The 23,148-nt window shown below is 42.2% G+C and overlaps 1 protein-coding gene across 2 annotated transcripts; it reads left to right on the top strand.

The window, feature by feature from the left end:
• The first annotated feature begins 303 nt into the window (after positions 1-303).
• si:ch211-13c6.2 (uncharacterized protein LOC100000125 homolog) lies at positions 304-19,950 on the top strand. 2 transcript variants are annotated; one of them, XM_063185907.1, is made up of 18 exons: positions 304-490; positions 696-768; positions 908-976; positions 5,610-5,634; positions 9,549-9,620; positions 9,722-9,870; positions 10,521-10,637; positions 10,738-10,771; positions 10,871-11,969; positions 12,266-12,323; positions 12,852-12,923; positions 13,160-13,246; positions 13,535-13,618; positions 13,856-13,939; positions 15,046-15,132; positions 15,233-15,334; positions 15,531-15,777; positions 19,440-19,950. In XM_063185907.1, the coding sequence occupies exons 2-18, from the start codon at positions 706-708 to the stop codon at positions 19,637-19,639; spliced, it is 2,649 nt and encodes an 882-aa protein (XP_063041977.1). In that variant the 5' UTR covers positions 304-490; positions 696-705; the 3' UTR covers positions 19,640-19,950. The 2 variants fall into 2 exon arrangements, with proteins under 2 accessions (XP_063041977.1, XP_063041978.1); XM_063185908.1 differs by lacking the exons at positions 304-490; positions 5,610-5,634 and having other exon boundaries at positions 748-768.
• Positions 19,951-23,148: the final 3,198 nt, after the last annotated feature.

The raw sequence follows: 23,148 nt of genomic DNA, 5'->3' as shown, positions 1-23,148 counted from the left end.
TGACGTCCTGAGGATTTTTTTGCATAAAGAAAATGTATCGCCTCCTACAGGCTCTGCTATGGTATTAGCCTATCCCTTTCCTTGATGCTGCAACTGCATTCGTCAACTTAAGGGAGGAGTGTCATTTGCTAGCATGTATACAGAGTAAATTGTGCTAAATTAATTGAATTGAACAGACCACAATAATGTTGCATTATTCAAGCTAGTATCGTTTGTCAAAATTGCACAGAGTCCTCCAGGCCAGTAGGGCGCGATCACAACACGAGCTACTTTTCTAGTTTTGTTAGAACCGCTCTGGTTTTCCCATCCGGTTGGATACTCGAGACTGCCAGGACGCTAACGTGAATATTTACACCGCTAGTTCTATTGAAAATTATTGTTGTTGATGTAAAATAACATAGCGCTAAGTGCAAAAACAGAGGGACATTTTGTGATTTGACTGGCGCTGGTGGAGAGCTTCAATAGCAACCACTGATCGAAATCAGCAGAGGTAGGTGAACTGTTTTGCTAGTCGGCTAGTCAGTTTACAGGCTGGTAAGCTGGGTTCCTGAAGTGAGTTGTTAGATGTTGTACGACATTTCTGACATAAAAAAAGGATGTATCCAGAATGATGATCAATAGTGTATATATTACCCAATACAATTTTGCTCGACATTGTAATAGAAGGCCAACATGCTTGGTTTATTTATCTGCAGGTGGGGGAAAATGGCTGACATCATAACAACTGAATACGAGGACGACCCTGACAATGGTTTCATTCAATGTCGTGTAAGTCCAATGAAGACTTCCAAGTATTTAAGGACCTGCATGTAGATTGAGCATAGTAGGCCACAATTTAACTTCATGGTAGTCTAGACCTATGTAAGTTCTATGTCAAAGTTAACAAAGGTGTTATTCGTTCCTTCAGTTCTGCAACAAGAGCATCAGGGGTGATACCCAGTACAGGATTCACCTGACTACAATTCAACATTTGAAGGTAGGCCTTTGCAAAACTCACAAGTACTCATCCGGAGTTCCCATGTTTTGTTTTTATTTATTTGAATGCAGTCAGCAGTAGTCTAAGCCAAATGTGTTGAAGGCCTAGTTTTTCCCAGTCATAAATGATCTTTAGAATTTGATGGTGGTGGCTCAACATTTCTTAACGGGGTAGCTTGAGTTCTGGAAATTGGCTACTACAAATATCACAGTGCACCTTTAAGGAAATGTGCACAGATAACACTGACAACCATTGTTCAGAAAGCATTTCAGATTGGTTAGTATGCATTTTTTGTGTTAAAGGAAAAATGCGGTGTGAAATGGCTCAAATACTGTTAAACCATGATGCTGATGGCTAACCTTTTCCACATACCTCACCTCCATACGTCCCCTGCATTCAGAATTATGCTAAAATTGGGCTTCTGTTGTGACTCTGTCGGCACCGAGGTAGCCATCATTATCGGTAACACTTTACTTTACGGATCGCTAATAAGGTGGTAATTTCGTGTTAATTTCATAGTTATTTCAGGATAATAACTGATTGTTTTAGTAACAACAGCAAAATAACCATACAGTTTCCAGTGCAGTGTGTGTGTGTGTGTGTGTGTGTGTGTGTGTGTGTGTGTGTGTGTGTGTGTGTGTGTGTGTGTGTGTGTGTGTGTGTGTCAACAAAGTGTCAACGTGCTGCGAGTCATCAGGGTGTCACCACAATGCACTGGAAACTGTATGGTTATTTTGCTGTTGTTACTAAAAACAAACAGTTATTACCCTGAAATAACTATGAAATTAACATGAAATTACCACCTTATTAGCGATCCGTAAAGTAAAGTGTTACCTCATTATCTCTATTTTCCATCCATTTACGAGGCTCAAAGTTACATTCAATACTTCACATAGAGTCGTAGGGTTGTTGACGTGTAAATTGAGGTATAGAGAACTTTGATAGTGCAGAGTTAGTTTAGAAACAGTGTCATTTTTACAGGCTGCGTCACACTCTGGCAATCCATGCCTGCAGTTCACCTAGGGGCGCTGTCGAGGGAGCGCAGCCCATTCATTCCGAATGGAGTCTGCACTCCTCTGTTGGCACCCATAGAGTGCAGTACCACCCGGAAATGTGGTGAGTGGAAAAGCTGTTTTTAAACTGGCTGTGGCGCAGCCTGTAAAAATGACCCACTTTCTAAACTACTGTAACTGTGCACTATCAAAGTTCTCTATGCCTCGGTTTACATGTCAACAACCCTGCGACTCTACGGAATGAGGTAAGTAACTTTGAGCCCGGAAATGGATGGAAAACAGAGATAATGATAGCTACTTTGGTGCCGACAGAATCACAACAGAAGTCCAACTTTAGCATGGGCTAACTAGCGCTGAAATTTTGAATGCAGGGGACTAGGGATGGCACAAACCGCACCGAAAACCCGAAACCGTACAATTCACACACATAGCGAACCGAACCGTGCAATCCATCGCAAACCGCAATTCATGTACTGCCCAGAAAAATATGTAAAACAGAGATTCTAGGAGTATCTTATTCAGTCTCTCTGATTAAAGCATTAGCGTATAAGACCAAATCAGAGGATGACACAATTGAAATCATACCATTTTCACATTATAAGCCATACAAACCATATGTAGGATATTTAGTGATAAGTCCGATTCTATTAGCCAGTGCACCATTTATCCTGAACTAAAAAAAAAGAACCGTAGAGCAGTGTTTCCCAACCTTTTTTGTCACGTGTACCCCCTAAGCCTTTTTGTCATACCATGAGTACCCCCTCACTCATGCTTTATATCCCAATGTGACTATGCTCCATACATTTTTTCATTTTCCCAAGTACCCCCTGAAGTGTGCTCGCGTACCCCTAGTGGTACACGTACCCCTGGTTGGGAAACACTGCCGTAGAGAACCGAAAACCGTGACCTTGACACCGCGATATGAACCGAACCGTGAATTTTGTGAACCGTACCACCCCTACAGGGGACGTATGGAGGTGAGGTATGTGGAGAAGGTTAGCGCTCAGCATCATCATCATCTTGTGATTTATTTGTCGGTTGGCATACGGAAGGTTGCATTACCGCCACCAATATATTTGTGCAACTACAGAGGGGTGGAGCTTCGATGGAGGAGTGACAAAAAAAAGGAGGATAAATAAAGAATATTGGAAGTAACACTCAGCATCATGGTTTAACCTTATTTAGGTAATTTCACACCGGATTTCCCCTTTAAACTTTGATTTTGCTCATGATTGTATAACACTTAAAGCATTGGTGTGAAAGAACACATTGTGTATTTTAAATACAGCATATCATTAATAGAAGATGTAGAATGTTTTTAATTATTACAACTTTTACAGGAGGAGTTAACACATTTCTACTTGTTTTCAAGAAATTAACTTGGTGGTTAGGAAAAATATTGTTGGAAGATCTATGGTAGTAGAGAATTCACTTTAGTCAACATCGTGCTGTTCCATTGTCGGATACCAATCTTTCTCAATGGTTACGTGGGCCTTGACTTTGACCCTAATTAATCTTCATGCTGCTATCTTCGATTGGCCAGCACATTTGTCTGTCTTTCTTAGATGACTTGGATGCTCAAGCATGATGGCACAGTTTCATCATTCATTCATTGTTCATGTGCTTTGCCCTTTTTTCTACACTACCCAGTACTATCTATGAATCTTCTGTGTTTGTATTTCTCCGCATACCCATTTCTTGATGCTTCAAGATTTCAACTGAGGTAACAGCTTTGCTCTCAGTTGACATGGTAGCGCGCGTCCACTTGAAATCATTCTACTCTGACACAGATGGTCTTGAGGTTTAGGGTGTGCACGCAATTAACATGTAGGCCCTGCCGTGGCTAACCGGTGGGGCACTCGTCTGCCGTGCGGCTGGCCCGAGTTCGGTTCCCGGCCCGGGTCCTTTGCCGACCCCTCCCCGTCTCTCTCCTCGTTCGCTTCCTGTCTGCCTCTTGTGCTGTCCAGTCCATGGTGAGGTCTGAAAGGACCAAAAAATATATTTAAAAAAAAAAGTTTACGTAATGGTAACCAGTTCACCGTTGCCAATTAAGCACATAAATGAACCACTACCTTAACACATCAGCATTGATTTGGCACTCCAAACTCGGAGCCTGGAGTCTGAATCGTTACGCATTTACAGTTGTAGTCCAAGGTTCTGGGGTCTTCGGGGTCTTGACCCCAGGCTGCTGGTGATCTTGCCTATAGCGAATGACACCAGCGTAGCAGCACTTTTGTGTAAGTGTAGTCCTTCCCTGTGCTCGTCCTGCAGTCATGCAGATTGCTAGCCTGATTTATCATCGACGTTCAAATCTCTTCGATACTTGGTCTGACCAAGAGCATAACAATTAACATTTCCCAAACGGCATGGTTGACCTGCCTCCCTTGGTTTGCGTATGGTTGCTTGCTTCCTGACAAAGTGAAAGGAGTTCCCGTATTTACGGAACTCAGAAAGTACTTGCATTGCTCTTGACCTGACTAGTTGCAACGCTGAAGTTGTTGCGTCACTAGGAGGGCGCGGCCTGGCTAGCAAATTGCTAGATTTCAGACTAGCACTCTTCTTGAGTTTGAAATGTCGATCGCCTCCAGTGAAGTCCCAACACGCGTTCTGGTTATTTGGGTCGACTTTCTGTTTTCATTTTGCTAGATTTCACACTAGCATTCTTCTTGGTTCTGAAATATATCAATCATGTCCTCATCAAGTACGAAGGTCGACATGTTGTTTCATTCAGGTCAACATGTTGTTTTTCATCCCAGTGTTCTGCGGTGTTGAAACGACAATGCAGTGTGGGGTTTTCACACCTGTTAAGACCTTGAAGTCAAGGCCATTGGAAGTTTATATCAGGTATCTGTTGCCATCAGATATCATCAGGATTAACTTTTGTAAATGTTCTGCTTTAGTTCAAACTTTGAGCAGAAATAGCATACTTTTTGTGCATTTTGTGCACTTTTTAATGCAAGTGATCTCTTGGGACAAAATGGCCACTTTGAAAACATCATTTTGATTGCATTAGGACATCAACATTGACCTCTTTGTCAACGATAAATGCAGACATAAATTGCAGCATCTTGTGAAATGATCACTTGGCTTTCTTTGAGAAATTTGAATTGCTGTGAACTATATTCAGCATTTGATTCTTACTTCCACTCCTTTGATTCTTCACTTTTGAAGTTCCCATGAAGGTCTTCATCCAACGTGCAGCCAATTACTTTCCATGCTGCTTTGTCAGTTGTAGCTTTGAAAATTCTGTCACGGGGAAAAGGTGCCTACACTGTATGTATTGCCTCCCCATTTAAAAGGGGATGAAGATTGCAGGAAAGCCGTCAGCGATAATGGAGTAGTATATGGATCATGCTCTTGTATATAAGGAGAACTGAGATTACTCGCTTGGCTACATGTAATTGTCATAGCGAATTTTCAAGATGCGTAACTGTTTGATGGCTTTTTTCACACTTTTATTGCATTTCTGTTACAGATAAGTCTTTGTGTGTTGCTAGCTGATGTCACAGCACCGTGGCATTGGTATAAGCAAGTGATGGATTTTGATACATTTATGTAATACTGTGTATTATATGAAATGACTAATTCATCAATGTCTCCCCCTCTATTTTGATATGAAGAGAGAGGAAGCAGCAAATGGTCAGGGTAAGTGGTAACATCATGCCAATCCACTTGGCATTTTTCTTCCCTATTTATTTTAGTCCTGTTAGTTTCACTCAAAATCAGTTTCACACAGTATTTCACTTCAGGTAAGTCAAATGTGTAGGCTTTAAAGTGTGTGCCAGTAGAAATGCTTTCAAAAATACACATATATTGTAATCATTGTGTTCAGGAGAACTTGGAAAACCCTGCACATGACGTGTGAAAATGAGCAGTAATGATGCTGTCTTGAATATGAGCCTTTTGGCACTTTAAACTTTGCTGCACAGATGGTCTTGTTCAGAAAGGACTTTCAATTTCCTTTTCCATCAGAGGCACATTTGCATCGAGTGCCTCTTTTTTGCCTCTGGAAAGAAATTTGGAACAGCTTTAGTTCCATGAATGCTATGAAGGGTTTTAAGGTCCTACATAAGGGCAGACGCTTTCAAGGTTGAAGAGGACGTGCAAGTAATGAAAGTGTGTATGTTGATGACAAGATAAAATGGAAATGCACAAGCCTGCAGAAGTTCGAGGACAAAGACCTTGCAAAGTAATTCACTTCTCAACGGTGGGCTAACATGCGTCCATCAAATCCCTCTATCGACCTTATACATGGGTTGCATGTTTGTATACACCCCTGGCTGCGCACTATTTTGGAAACTGCTGTCACTCAAAAAAGGAACTCACGTGGTTGGCTGCTTAGCATCTTGCCCCTCTTGACAACACGAGTGTTTGGTAATGTGAAACCTCGCATTACCACGCCAGCTAACTCTTCCCATTTCATGGTTTGCCACGCTCCCACAGCATTTTCGGTCTGCCTGTTCAAGTTAGGCTGCCCACAGCCCTTCTGAATGATTTAGCATTATCAACTGCTACCCAAATATGAATACAGCCGCCCTTCTAACTGTGGATAAAGTGGTGAATTCTACTGGGCAAAGCCACAAATAATCAAGCATCTTCATAATGATGATGAATGTGTGGGAACTGTACCCCCACCAATTGTAGCTTGCTTACTTATGCCGTCATGATAAAAGTACAATGACCGTGTATCCTCTAGATACCGGTGTAATATATATCTTAATCCCTGATGAAGTCTCATTTTTTTATCGGGTACCACGACTGAAGCTTAGAAGAACTAAATGGCCTGTTTGGCCAGATTTCCCTGATCAACAAAATCCCAAATCACATTTCCGAAAGACTCCGTGATCAACCAGTAGCCATGACCTAGTTTCGAACCGGTATGGAAGCATCCAGGAAGATTCCATCCGAATGAAAGTAAAATGTTGTTGCCTGTGTGAAAGTGAAGTGAAAGCGAAAGCTCATTGGGAAACTCCAACTCCCATTGTCATTGTGACACAGCACTCCACAGCACACAAGTGCACACTGCACACAACGAAATTGCATTTATGCCTCACCCGTGCAAGGGGGCAGCCCTCAGTGGCGCCCCATGGGGAGCAGTGCGGTGGGACGGTACCATGCTCAGGGTACCTCAGTCATGGAGGAGGATGGGGGAGAGCACTGGTTGATTACTCCCCCCACCAACCTGGCGGGTCGGGAGTCGAACCGGCAACCTCTGAGATGCAAGTCTGACGCCCTAACCGCTCACCCATGACTGCCCAGTGCACTGCATTCGCCACTCCTACTGATGCTGAGAAAAGCACATGAGTTTCCTGATTAATCAAGAATTTCAGATTTTTTTTTTCAATTGCCACCATTAACAACTCTGCACACCCGAAATGCTTTGTACATTTTCCTTTCTTCCTTTTACTTCTTCCAGACACAGCCCTGAAAAGATTTTTATGGTGGGCGATTTTTTTCAATCATATCCTGTATTCACAGGGGCTCGTTTTTTTTATTTCCTGAACTATGCATAGACGGGTTTCATGTGGATAAGCCAATCAGGCAATTCTAAGCGATGCATGTAAGTAACTATCCATCGAAAGAACCTGCTGGATTCCCTGAATGAATGTCCCCTCTCCTCTTCATCTCAAGGGAAATGTTCCACCCTTTGTCCAGACAATGAAGATGAGTGGTGTACATGTTGACTTAATCACCAAGTACTCCACATTTGCTTCAACATTGTCTCCCATTCATTTCGAACAGTTTTTGAGGCCCTTGGTAATTAAATCGCCTTAAACTGATTGCTGGAGCTATTATTGAAGATGGGTCTACCAACATATTTTGTGTGTGATTACAAACCATGTTGGCTAGCTATGCAAAATGGACTCGGAGAATAACTGTATGCAGATGAAGAAAGAAAGCGCTAGAGTTTGTATCGTCACGTTAATGAAAGTAGAAGGAGAAATGCACTACGCCACGATAGACCAATCAACCATATGTGATCCAGTATAGAACGAGGAACCTACATGAAAATCAAAAAGGCACGCGGTCACATGGACTTCAAATTGATGACGATCAAAAGGGCACGCAATCACGTGGACTTCAAATTGAAGGCGTCGTCCCAGGGCCTTCATGCAGTTGTATTATTCTATCTTCCTAGACCAATATTAAATTGTTGTGTACAATATGTACATTTGTCAACTAAACCAACTTGTGATGGAGTTACCATCACTATGATTGTAGATGCGCGCAGTCACGCCAATGAGTCACTTTGGTGTAGCAGTCAGACCCCGGTTTGAGTCCTAGCAGGGCAGCTCAACTCCCCTTGCCTCCACAACTTTTCAAAGGAACTTTCTGCAAGATGAACCGGCAGCAAACATTCAGCTGTGTGGAAAAGCACGTATTGCCAATGGCAAATAACGTTTTCTGGAAGCCTCTGCCAGTCAGATGCCCTCAGCATGGTCCTACCGGCAGCTTATTTCCATCCATTCTTTCTGGGATTCAGTGACGGGAGACCGAAGGGTTCCTGTTGTGAATTGCTATGTGCTGCTGTGCAAGAACTCATTGTTTGCCAACAGATAGTGTCAAAAAGGCGGTGCATACTCTCGTCTGAAGGTGATATTGTTGACAATTCAGCAAGTTTGTCACTTAGATTTAGTCACTGTTAGCTGCCTTTGGTGACTTATCAACTTTTCAGTCAACTGGCATTCATTTTTGTCTTTCAAGCGACAAAATCATTGGTCTACAGCATAACAGTACCTCTGTGCTGCCACCAGAAGTTTTTTAATGGTTAAGCAGTGCTGCATATTAGCTCTGATCTCAAAACGGTGCCCTTTTTCATTATCCAGTCCCACCAGGATTTTGCGATACATTTTTGTGATTGTTGCGGCTGATTTTGCTGTACCCTTTCTTAAAAAAATGTCACAGTTTAAAGTTGTTGCAATGATATTGCATTTGGAAAAGAAAATTGCTGTACATATTTGCAATGTTTACTTTTTTGTCACTTAATTGGAATTAGGCTATGATTAACATATACACGCAGAGGATAAGTATTACCTGTCAACCTCTGGTAGGCCTAGTTGCAAATTACAGTGCAGGAGAGCTGATCTGTTTAAATTGCAACTGACTGAAGTTGTGTAAAAGTTGCAAAGCATCATGCATTCCTGTAAGGTCTTATTATCTACAACCTAGCGACAACACTAGAAACAACTGTCATTTCTGTCAGAAGAATACTGGACAATGAATGAAACATGGAATAAACCAACACAGTGATGACACTAGATGTACTGTGCAATATTCAGTTACATTTGGTGTGCTTTTTGACCTATGGTCAATATTCAACGAAAGATTGGTTATCTACTAGTGGATTTGGGGAAGATATTGGTTATTTTATAAAACCTGTTTTAAAAGGCTTGCTCAAAATCATATTGGGTCATGTTGGTAAATCTTGCTTGAAAGCTTTAGGGTGGTAATGTCAAGGGAGTTTTAAGAAATTGCATACTGTAGTTTCTACTCACCCAAAGCAAGGATGGAAAGGACAGTCTGACACATGTTTTACTTTGCCGTTCTGTCACTTTCAGCTCCAGCTATGCCAGTATGGAAAGGCTTCATGGACTACTTGGATTACCTGAACCTGGATGAGCCAATCATTGGTAACTTTGACTGACCTTGGCTAAGAAGTGAACACATTACACCATACTGTATGTTGCTTGACAAGATGTGTATACCGAAAATTTTTCTTTTTCCTTTGCAGGTCTGAGCTCAATTGAGCAGACCGAAGAGCTAATGCAGGCTAATGGCACCCCCCGTGTGAAATACAAGTGCAAGCAGTGTAATTTAGAAACGGACCCGCCCGGGATGGCCAGCCATGTGGTGGGAAGAAAACATCGACAAAAGTTTGTGGTAAGCATTTAACAAGTTGGGAAAATCAGGATAATACCTGAATGCACACGCAGCCAGGAATCCCAAAATGGACGGGACCTGTTTGCACTTAAATAAAAAGAAAAACCTTTGCTGAATTTCGTGGGTTTTTTTTCCCTTAGATATCGAGATATATATCGTATATCGAGATATAGCAGACACTAATCGAGATTATTGTTTATCTCAATATCGCCCAGCCCTAACTCCAATTACACGTGAGAACAACGTTTGAGTGGCTGCAGCTTCCAAACAATCAGAGGCTGCCTCCGACTGCGAAACCCCGCCTTGTCAACAGTGGCTGTTGCAACACGTTTGCAACACAATATAGCGTTTCTTAGGGAGCATGGCAAATAATTCAGAGTGACATAATAGTATGTTCTTCCAAACGGTGTCACCGACAGTACAGCGTGCGAGCAAGTGGATAAAACAGCCAGCCGACAAGACAACAGGTTCTTGTCATACACTGTGTAGGGCTCCAATGGGACTTCCAATGATAAACACCTAAACACCTAGCATTTTGGAATCCCTGGCTGTGTGCACACTCACAAGTTTACAAACACTGAGAAGGTATGTATGTCCTCTGTTGAAAACGAGGTATTGATTACTCCAATCCCCCCACCCCCATCCCACAGGAAATGAGAAGGCCTGATTTGGTCACATGGGATGATACCAACAATAGCAAGCAGGGGACGGTGATCAGGGCAAAAGCAGAAATTGTAGAAAGACAAGAGGGACGTGGAAAACCAAAGGTAGGTTTAACTATTAATATGCCTTATGACTACTTCTCAATTAAACATAAATGTAATGGTTGCATTCTGAAATTCTTATGACAATGTTTTGAAAATTTAGGAATTGCCTAAACAAAGAACCACAAGATGGAATGGTGAGCTTTTAAATTTACCACATGTTAAATATTGTTGTTGATTTACCTGACTTTATTTCTAAATCAATGGAATAACTTTCTCTTTTTATCACATGTTAGACCCCCAGAAACCTAATATACCTGTAAATCCCAGAGATGAACTGGGCATGGGCCATTCACAAGCCGGTCCAAGCAGGGACAGGGGGAGGTTTGACCCACCACAGGGATTCCCCCCAAAACAAAATGATGCCAATTACTACCCAGCACATGCTTACCCACTTAGCGGCGAGTATCGCGAAGAAGATCCCCGTGAACGGTACCATCTGGAAGACAGCAACCGCCCTCCGCGGGAGTTCTCAATGTCTTTGAAGAAAAACATCTCTGTGACCGTGGCTGTGGATAGACGTCATGAGAGGCACCATGTCACTGAAGCTTACCATGTCACCGAAGCGTACCCAGATGATGGGGACTATAGAAGGGTGCAGCCACCTCCAGATGACCTCTCAAGGAAAATGCATCGCGAAAGTGAGATCTATGACCCCTTTGAAAATGATAGTCCCCCTAGAAGACCACCACCTTTGGATGACCACCCCGATTCACGCCATCCCAAAGGGGAACATCGTCAACACATCTATGAGTACAACAACCGTTCTAGACCTCCTGCCGCACCACACCAGGAAGTTGAGCCCTCTCACCTGGCCAATGAGTGGCCATATTCAGAGAGAGAGGCGAGGGGGCCTTCTTATCCCCGGGAGGAACGCCACCCGCTTAGTGCTGCGGAGGGTTATGCAAATGAAGATCCTTACGGGGGTTACGTTGAAAACGTCCGTGACAGGGATCGTCGTTCCTACTCAAGGGAGGGTTCCTCTGATCATCGCCCAAGAATGGACGCCGATCACCGTTACGTGGGCCGTGAACAGTTCTCCGAAGAGAGATTCCAACCTCACATTGAGGATGATCGTGCGCAGAGGGCGCACTCCGATTTTGAGCCCGAGGGCCACAAAGTAGTCATCTATGGCAGATCAGCGCCCGAACCTAGAATGCAGAGAGACTGGCCACGAGCGGGAGAGTTACCGCCAAGGCCCGAGGAAGACAGAAGAAGGCCCTACTCAGATTACCCTCAGCAACAAGATACATTCCAGGAGCCATATCCTGCAAAGCGGAAGAAGAGCAGGTTCAGCGATTGCACAGAGGATGAAATAGATCTACTTTTAAAATGGTAAGTAAGCTCTTGTGGAGTGTTTGTTTTTTAGATCTGTCTCACGCATCTCTATAAGAGACTTTGTCCGCCGTCCATTGGTCCGTGACGCGTTTCTGAATTGTGATTCCCTCTTATGTCCACAAGGCGGCAGAGATGAGGAAAAAATGTTGAGAATCTGTTGTCTGCCTGTCGGACTTGTTTTCTTTGTATGCGCATGCATATGTAGAAGGAAGCAATGTATTGTCACCCTCTAGGTATTTTAAATTACGCCTTGGTTGAGTTACTTGTGGTGTGCCTTTTTGTCTTTCTCGCAGTCAAAGAGCAAAGGCTGTTTCTGATAAAATTGTTCAGGATGCATCCAGTCATGCTCGGGTAAGTTAATATCCACAGGAAATTGTGTCAATACTACTAATCAGGGGTGCGTGTCTTGACAACATCATTTCTAGGTATTCTAGCAACTTAATTGGTTGCAATGCTAACTAATTTGTTAAGTGGTTAGCAATGCCAGGAAACAGGCTAAAGGTTCAACGTGAAGTATGTGATTTTTAGTAGGTTATTTCCAGAATTTATGGTGGTTATTCATAACATTTCAACCTTCTTCTTCTCATCTTTATTTACCACCCCCATCTATTTCTGTGTATTCACTCTTGACTTCTCCATGTTTGCCATTTTGAACTGCGTGTTATAGACTTCAGAACTGACTATATTTTGTTCAGACAGTGAAAAACAGTCTTGAGTTTATGGCTCACCAATGTCAAAATGTTCTTTTTTTTCCCCCATTTTCATGTCCTCTCCAGAGTCCAATGAGGGAATGTACTGTATAAAGTGGGCTGTGGATGTGGCAGTTTGTTGTGTGCCCAGTACCATTTGATTAATTTGTGCTTTCCTTCATATTTGCAGAGGCGTCGTGGGGGTGGCCCTTCAAAGGGAGACCTTAGACAACGTGGAAAAGTCGAACAAGCTTATGAGCATGTACGTCAAGATTAAAATGTGCACATTTATTTATTCGTTTTATTTTTTGTGTTGTTGCAATCTGTTGGGGGAAAAAACAGCATGTGTGTGTGTGTGTGTGTGTGTGTGTGTGTGTGTGTGTGTGTGTGTGTGTGTGTGTGTGTGTGTGTGTGTGTGTGTGTGTGTCCCTTTGTACAATAACACAAGGAGTTCTGCATGTTCTGCAACTAAAGTTAGTTTTTCTTGTCAATTTGAAGAGGCCTTCTGAAGGTGGGGGCTTGAGGGAGGATTTCAGGGAGCGTGGGAGACCCGAACAAAATCCTGACCATTTCATGGATCTCCCTGTAAGTGGACGACATGGGAACGCTCAGTACATTGGAAGTACTTTGCTCAATCAATGGAAATATGTACCATCATGTTCATATCATATACTGTATATTACATGCATGAAGCCATAAATACTTACTATACATTTCAATTATATATTGGTTCAACGCACAAGGAACATAGACGTAATCTTAATATGAACCCAAGTCTATGTAGATGATTTCCAATTGTTCTTTTTTTATTTGTCCTCTAAGGAATTGTGAACATTCTGAGTCCATATGTTTCTTTTCTTTTCTAATGTTAAGAGGGTTCCTGAAAGGGCAGGCTTGAGAGAGGACTTCAGGGAACATGGAAGAGAGGAAGACCCTGGACGTTTTGTGGATCTCCCCGTAAGTGGACAATATGGGTACAATATGTATACAGTACATGTACGTACATTTTTGGTTCAGTGTGCGAGGACTCTTAAGTGGTAATGCAAGTCTACAATACATGATTGACAACCATCTTTTTATGTCCTCTAAAGTCCTCTTATCAACAGTCACAAAACAACTAAAACTAAATTACTGTATTATAAAAAACAGGTTCATACATATTAGTTTTTTGTCTTCCTCCTTGCAAACATCCAGAGGCCTTATGAAAGTGGCCACTTCAGGGAGGATTACAGGGATCGTAGAATGGAGCAAGATCCTCCCAGTGTTCAGGATGTCTATGTAAGTCCATAAGATTGAGCATTATGTTTTATACTCTGCCTGGCCAAAAACAAGTCCCCACTTAAAAAAATGGTCACCCCGCCTCCAGCATCTCTCATAATGCTCACTGTGGTTCAGCTCTGGACACCGGTGGCCATTCCATGTATAAAAGGGGTGTCTCATGCTCCTTGAACCATGTTTTCAAAATCTGAGTGTCATCTTGGAATATGTCCACATACCATCAGGAAAGGAAACATGCATGGGTGGAATTTCCAGTTCATTCACTTTACTCACTTAAACCCTCTCAGATTAGTATCTTTTACCTGACCAAAGGATGTATTTTGACATGACTGCTCAATTAAAGACAAGCAAGAGTGACTGAAGGAGCACAAGCCATCATTTTCCACACATGGATTGGTCACCACTAGAGTCCAGACCTCAACCTCATTGAGAATCTTTCGGATGTGTGGGAGAAGGCTTTGCACAGCATTCAAATGTCAATACAAAATCTTAGTGAAAACTCAATGCAACACTAGATGGAAATAAAGTAAAATAAAGCAACACCAAATATGTTCAGGAATCAAAGGTGAAGGCGACCCAAAAACACATTAGTGTGAGTGATCTTTTTTTTTGTGGTGGGACTTTTTCTTGGTCAGGCAGTGTATATTTTATACATATGTTAGTATATTGTCTTCTTGTAACAGCTTTAATGCTATTATAATTGCACACTGTTCTTTGTTTTTAATTAGTTTTATTGTACCCTTATACCATTGTCACCCAGTTAGACGTAATTATTTAACGCGCAGGAGCATAGTGTATTGACAATTGTGTGTTAATAAGCATTTCTGCCCCTGATACAGTAGTGTTTTGTTTTGTCAACATATTTTGAAGAAAAGCCGCACTCTCGTGTGATTCTTGCATTTGTTTTAGTGGGTTAGCGTGATGGACAGACGTTTCGGCCTAAGCCTTCTTCGTGGACGTCTGTCTTTCATGCTAACCCACCAACATAAATAGAAGAGTCACACTCGAGTGCGGCTTTTCTACTAAATATGTATGGATCTGTTTGCTCGCACCCGGTTTGGACTTTAGCGCACTTTCTGAAAAAATATTGTTTTGTCAACATACAGAGACATGATTCTGAACGTGAGCGCTTGAAGGAGGATTACAGACAGCAGGAACGAGCACCAGACTCTGGCAACGTTCTTGACGTCCTTGTAAGTCAGCAGAATTTGGCAATCACATGGGGATGTGTCTGTGTGTGCATCCAGATATCATTTTCGATAATTTCCACTTGTTGTCTTCGCACATTTTCAGAAAGGTGTTCAGATTGAGAGTGTGGAAGAAGCCAATTTCCTGAAGACTAAACTCTGCTCTCTGCTGAAAGAGTTTCAGGCTGGCAAAAAGGATACGAGAGGGGTGAGGACTTATAATCTGTGCTTTTGTAAAAATCGTTTTTTTAGGGATTCCTGAAGCCAGACAATACTAATTTTGATGAACGTTTTGATATATATAATTAAAAAATGTGTTGTGTACAATATTGTACAACAAATGTATAGGCCTACCAGAATCATGATGTTACTTCCCCCCCATTTTCCTCGATTTGATTATTCAGGATCAGATTTCCCCCATGGAGTCTGAAGACTATGGTCAGCCAAGGGGGGATGTTCCAGAACGGGCTGCAACCAGTAGTGACTATGGTCGCTGGACAAGAGAAATGCCACCTGCAGAGATGAGGCGTGACGATTTCCACCACCAAGCGACCCCTGAGCGCTATGAGCGTGACGAGCCTCCGCATAGAAGAGAACATCCGGTGCCTGATGAAAGGATTGAGGAATACCCACGGGGTGATTTTCACAGAGGTAAGGTTTTTTGTGTGTGTGTGTGTGTGTGTGTGTGTGTGTGTGTGTGTGTGTGTGTGTGTGTGTGTGTGTGTGTGTGTGTGTGTGTGTGTGTGTGTATGTATGTGTATGTGTTTTCTTGGGGGGTACTCGCAGTAACCATGGATGTGTTTGCTATTTTCCCGCTACCACAGCCAAAATTGTGTGTATAGTGTCGGTGCCCAACGGGTTCTGCCTGCCCGATCCGTTCCCTTTGCACACTGCACATGCGCAGTATGACGTATACGGAAGAGAAATTGAATTGTCGGTGTAGTTTGTGAGGCTTTTACTGCAGGGTCTCCGCGGATCCTTAAAAAGTCTTATAGAGTCTTACTTTTAATATTTGTTTTTTAAGGTCTTATAAAGCATTATATTTCGCCAATTTTTGGAAGTGTGGTATTATATTTACGTGGGAGGTCTTATATTTCATCTGGGTAGCTTGAGTGTAAGAAAAAAGGTCTATTTTTGACGCTATAAACCTTATTTAACCGGCATACGTCCCTTATCAAGATGCGGAAAAGTAGAGGAAACGGATCTGTGTTTGTGGCGCAGCGCAGCCCGCTGGCCACACAGCGGGGGGCAGCCGCAGACCTGTGGGCGCAGCGTCTAGCCTACTTGCGTGTTCTAGTAGAAACAGTCGAAAAAGTGGTCGAAAAAATATGAACGTGAATCGAGATGGGTAGATTGATGCACGTTCAGTGTAATGTGGCTTGAGGACAAGAAATAAAACGGTTAGCTGCTATCCAAAGCAACGTCGGAATATGAAGCTTGATGTTAACTGTGTCGGGAGGACGCATAGCCTAATCAGTCGTTATAATGTTGTCTATCGTAAGCATGTTAGCCATGCCCTCGCGTTTGGGTAGAAGCGTTTGCTAAATGTAAAGGGTTCATTTCATAAAGTCCATTATGACCGTATTCGAAAATAATTGTTCCTTCATACAATAGCTTACACTTTCAAAATCGCCTCTAGATACGTGACAGGCTATTTGATGCCTCTGTCAAATGCAAAATGATTTCGTTAACATGATGGCAGCATGAGGAAGTGAGCGCGAGGCAATACGAAATCGGATGAGTAACAGAATATGTACGAAGCCAATGATCTGGCGAGGTGCGTAATGTCCAAATCGGTAACCAGATGGGCAACGGCAAACGCGCTAAATGCTTGTTATGGACATGCTGGAAATCGCTTCCAAGTTGTGCGCTGTTTCTTGCGCCCATCTAGAGAACAACAAACTACAGACAGGCTAAGCTCAAAGTAGAACGCTTGCTTCTGCTACCCGTCTCTGATAAAGCGAGCTGGAGGAGGAGGAACGGCACTCAAAGAAGTCATACATTTAACCCTTTTGACACCAGGTGTCCTCTCTCCTAATAGCAAAGTGCATTCAACTATTTATCCATCAGAAATGATTAATTGTTGAGCCATTTTTAATGTGTACATTTAAAGGCATTTGATGAACATTCATCTGATTTTTCCATAGGCCGTCAAAACATGCGTGGGACCCTCAATTAAATGCCAGTTGTCAGTTACAGTGAGTCCAATATGTATTTGATCCCTTGCTGATTTTGCCGGTTTGCCCACTAATAAAGACATGATCAGTCTATACATTTATGATAATATGTATTCAAACATGGAGAGACAGAATATCAAAAAGAAATTCCAGAAAATAACTTAAAATAATATATTTTAATTTATTTGTATTTAATTTAGGCCAATAAGTATTTGACCCCTCTAGCTAAAGATGATAAAGTGCTTCGTGGCAAAGCCCTAGTTGTCTAGCACTGAGGTTAAATGCTTCTTTTAGTTAATGACAATGTTTGCGCATATAGTAGAAAATATTTTTTGCACATTTTTCTTTGCACATTATCTCTAAAACATTAATAGTTTGTGGCTGTAGCTTGGCAAATGGGAGGTTCAGTTCTCTCCATAGAATTACTATAGGGTTAATATTTGGAGACTGTCTAGGCCACTTCACGACTTTAATATGCTTCTTATTGAGCCACTCCTTTGTTGCATTGACTGTATGTTGTGTATTATTGTCATGTTGGGAGATCCAAAAATGGCCCACCCTTCAGTGTAGTGGTGGAGGGAAGGACGTTTGCACTCAGGATTGCACATTACATGTCTCCCTCCATCCATTCATTGACGATGCGAAGTTGTCCTGTGCCTTGGCCAGACAAACACCCTCAAACCATAATGATACCACTTTCATGCATGATGGTGAGGAGGGTGTTCTTGGGATCATAGACAGCTGTACTGTTTCTCAAAACACATTGAATTGTGATAATGCCAAACAGCTTGATTTTGGTTTCATCTGACTACAGCACCTCCTTATCATATCCTAAACCAGTCTGATGTCTGTTGGCAAACCACAAGTGGGACTGTGCAGGTTCCTTCTGAAGTAGAGGTACCATGTGTGCACTACAGGATTTTAAACCTCTGTGGCATTAAGTGCTACCAGTAGTTTTATCAGTGATTTTGGTCCCAGTAGCTTTGATATCATTGCCTAGTTCATCCCGTACAGCTCTAGGGTGATTTCTTTCTGTTCTCATGATTATCAAATCCCTACAAAAGGTCAAATCTTGTATAGAACCCCTGACAGGCTGATGGATAGTCATTTTGTATTCCTCGCATTTTGGAAGAAATGCATCAACAGCTGGGTCATTAATACCCAGTCTCTTTCTTGTGGGTTTGCAGTCCATTTAATCTTTGTTCAGGTCTAAAATCGTGTCCCTGACATCATTTGACCACTCTTTGGTCTTTCCCATGCTGGTGAGGTTGGAGTGTGACGGATTCACTCATACTATGGACTGATTCTACTGATTCAATGTGTCTTTTATGCATGTTAGTATGTACAGGTGTCTTTAATTCAGATGACAAGTTGATCGGAAGTGCCCATCTGGTCTGTGGGCCCGGAACTGTAATCAGTTGGCAGGGGATCAAATACTTATTTTGCTCGATGAAATGGAAATAAATTAATATATATTCTCTTCAGTTAATTTCTGGATTTTCTTTTTGATATTCTGTCTCTCCATATTAGAATACATATTATCATAACATTTATTGACTGATCATGTCTTTTTTAGTAGGCAAACCAACAAAATCAGCAAGGGATCAAATACATATTGGACTCACTGTAACTGACCATATGCATGCATGGTGTCTGTAGGCCTACAGATCAGTTACACCTTGCTACTGCTTACACTGTGTTTACCCTAGGCTACACTATAAAAGCACAGTAGTCATATAATATTGTTTATTATATATAATTATGTACTAGGCCTACATTTCATTATAGCAATGCAAACTAATAACATTAGCAATATTGCAATGCGTCACCCCGAGCGGTGGTCTTATATTTTATCATCAGAGGTCTTATATTTGTCTTAAAAAGTTTTATATTTGGTGATCCAAAATGTGCAGAAACCCTGTACTGAAATTATACTAATTTGATTGGACATGCGTCATCTAATAAAGGTTTCAGAGCTAATAATTGGAATATGATCTGATGATATATGAGATGAATTACATTAATTACAAATTTTGTGATCAATGCAGTTCAAAGTTTTGCAGCACTATCAAATATCAATATGAATTTGTCCCTTTTTAGTCTAATAAGTATTTTCATTGTCGTCTTTTCACTAAGAATACCACCGTTCGCCGCCAAGAGACGTCCCGGAGAGGTACAGCGATGGTTTCCCGCGACCAGGTTACCATGAGTACCCGCCAGAGGACCATTACCGTGACATGCGTCCTGTTCGGGCCCGCTATGAGGAAGAGATCAACCCTCCCACCAGCCTCGACAAGATCGCCTCCACTCTGCTGCAGCTTGTCGCTCACAAATGATTTTTTTTTTCCTGAAATGTTTGCTTCGTCAATTTTTTTTTCTGCTCTTCTCCCCCTTTTTCCACTAACACATGATTGTTTGGTCTGCTTTACGTGCAGTATTTTGTATGATTAAAAAAAGAAGAGTAATATTTTATGATTGTGTACAATTCTGTAACTTGACTGAGCCCATCATCCCCCCCATGGACAAAATTCTTCTAATTTTGTTATACATTCTAGTTCCTATTGTAATACATTCTAATATTGTTGAGTTGTTAATTTGGTCCGAGATCATGGCTGACCAATAAAGACCTCCCCTAGGGAAAATCTGACGTGTGTGTGTGTGTGTGCGTTTGTGCGCGCGTGCGTGTGTGTGTGTGAAGATAGTGTAGCAACACTGAAACGTTAGTCGGGTGTTTGCACACATCATAATAATAACTTCCAAAAAAAAAAGCTGTGGTGTGCTCCAGACTCTACTTTTAAGTGATGTTTGTCCCACTGTGATGGACCTCTAACCTGAGGGATGATGCGTAGAGTCCCAATTGAACTGTGTGTTGAGCTGTCGTTAAAAAAAAAGAACCACATAAAAGACGGAATTGCACCAGAATTTTCCACCTTCAATGTAAACTTAAATCACTAGAATCATCCGTAGTTTTAATCTCATTCAGTTCATAGGTGTTTCGGGCCTTTAACCCATTGATGCCTAAAGCACCTGCAAAAATGCCCGCTGAATGATGATACCTTTTGGGAAAAGTTGCCCTCAGCTTATAAAAACCTAATCTCAGCCCTCTGAGGCACATAAAAACATGAAACACTGCAAGTTGCATTTAAATACTAAGACTTAAATACTGTGTTCATTCAGATTTAACATACCAACATTTTAATAACAATATCTCATGAGTCTGAAATGCATCATGCAGCTCCAGGCGCCAAAGGTCAATGTTGTGCAACGTAACATCCAGCATCTAAAGTTGATTTTTTTTTTCTGTTTTTCTCGTAAAGACTTCACGAATGGCCTGAGTTACGGTTGGAGCTTGTCAGCTAGGGACCCAACCGGAGCCTGACCAATTTGGCGGTGAATGTTATAGGCCCTACCAAAAACCCTCAGCATCTGACCTCCATTGGGCGGACATCCATGTTTCAGCCGGGATGTTGTGCATCAGCAGCACATTCACTAAATGCATGGTTAAAGTTTGGGCCCCAGCACCCTCTTTCACAGGGGCCACATAAGGCTGCTTAAAGTGATACTACCCCGTTTTTGGAAATAAGTTCATACACCTCCCCTTGAGTTAAATAATTGAATGTTACCTTTTTCTTGTACTTTCAACCATTCTCTGAGTATGGCAGTGCAAATTTTACCTCTAAGCTAGCAGTTAACATTGAGTCCTATGAGACCAGTTAGCCGCCAGCTGGTCTCATCGGACTCAATATTAACTGCTTGCTTGGAGGTAAAATTTGTACTGCCATATTCAGGGAACTGCAGGAAGTACAGGAGAAAGGTAAAACCCAATCATTTAACTCAAGGAGAGGTGTAAAATAAGCTTGTTTCCAAAAATGGGACAATATCACTAAATTTAAGGTCCAAGAGGATGGCACCCTCCCTGTCTTTATCAGGACTTGCTTTGTCTTTTTTAATGTAACTAATGAGACATTACATTTAATGCACAAGTCTAAATTAACACCTGCACTCTATTCCCCGCTCGTCTGTCATTCATCTATTTTCTGCACGAAAAAGGCCTGGGCATTTTTGGCATAGGCCGGCCCCTAACACAGACACAAGCCCTCTTCATACGGTCTGACTCCACTGTCTATATTGATGACGGAGCAATGGGGCTCCCCGTCAAAAGTAGTGGAGCAATCTCCAGGAAAACAACCACATCAACGTCACCCGCCTGATTCTCATTTCCCTCAATTAGCCTACCAACACCGCATTTATTCCCCGCTCGCCTGCTCCAAGTCACAAACTCGCTTCCTCGCGCGTACCCTTCATCTGCCCCGATGACCCCATATCTTCATCTCGATCGTTTTATCCAGGATTCCGCCCTCGCGCCTCCTTGGTTTCGTTCGCTCTCCTAATAACCGGCATGGGGGTGTCCGCTCAGAGCTCTCACAGTAGGCCTATTCACGGGCGCGGGTAATGTCCGAGCTCTCAGTTGGAGCCACGTACTCCCGAGACCATGCAGCGTCTTTTAATCATAACCAAGATTTGGGCTCAGCAGTAATTTTAGCACCATGGCCAACGGCCTTGCCCAATAACCTATAGAGCTCGAAAGTGACGTCACTTCCCCCGATTTCATGGGACCTCAACGGCGTTTTTAGCCGAAAATCGTAGCATGTAATCCAATGGCGGTATTAAAATGATATTTCGATCCCCTTTGAGTTGTGCCACGAGCTCCATATATGTTGTTTCTGATATTTTTGCTTAATTTTTCGTACGAACCCCCAAACTTTTTAGAAAGTTGTGTTTCTTCACATTTTTCATGCCGACGGCCTCGGAACAAAACATTGATACTTCTGCATGAATAATCTTTATCTAGCCTCTTAAACAGCATATTTGTAGCCCAGCGCATATCATGACTGAGATCAGAAGATATTTACTCTCTACCATGTTGTTAGATGGTCAGCTTAGGTCCCGTGAAACGCGGAACTAAGGGGCGGGACTTTCGAGCTCTATTTTCGCTATTTGCTCGTGTCACTCGAGTGCAGTGGTCCAGCGACCCCGTAAATCACTTTCATGATTTCTCGAGTACAGTGGTCCGTAAAGCACTTTCATGATCAGTTCGCCGCGCGGACGATCACGAGAAGCCCGTTCTCCACCGAGAACGAAGATGTAGGCTATAGACCTACATAGGCTACTGATTTTTTTTTTTTTTTTTTACATTTTCAAACAGCAAAACACACACACACACACACACACACACACACACACAAAGGAAGAACAAGAAAAACAAAAGACAAAGTGCCCACAAACATCAATCACACCCCACACCGACCTCCATTCCCCTTAACTGATTCAAGAATGGTCCCCACACCCGATTAAAGATCTCCTTCCTTCCAACATTAAAAGTAACCCGCTCATACCCCACAATTTAAGTTCAGTCCATTCTTTAAATAAACAGGATGAAGTTGACTTCCAATGTCTTAATATAATGCGAAATCCTGAAGTCGTGGCCAGATGCACCCACAACTTCCACAAAATCTTTTTCTCGTCTGATATGAATCATGAATGTGAATATCTGTCCTATGAATGTCCTCTGGCAGCAAACCAAAAACACATAGATCAGGTGATACATAAAAATCATACTGAAAAACTCACCTCAAAAGCTTCACAATCCCATCCCAGAGCACCCTATTTTTTCACATTCAAGTGTCATTATCCATTAATTCATTACCAATTAACAGTTTCTTGTTGAACCAAATGGAAGCTTTGATTGACAGAAAATGACAAATATTAATAAGTTTGTAAGACCACCTTGCCCACGTTTCTTGTAGGCCTATAAAAGCCAAAACAGGATCATCATGGGGAGTCC

The sequence above is a fragment of the Engraulis encrasicolus genome, chromosome 20 (assembly GCF_034702125.1).
Source record: "Engraulis encrasicolus isolate BLACKSEA-1 chromosome 20, IST_EnEncr_1.0, whole genome shotgun sequence".
NCBI classification, from domain to species: Eukaryota; Metazoa; Chordata; class Actinopteri; order Clupeiformes; family Engraulidae; genus Engraulis; species Engraulis encrasicolus.
This window is presented reverse-complemented; position numbering and strand designations above follow the sequence as displayed.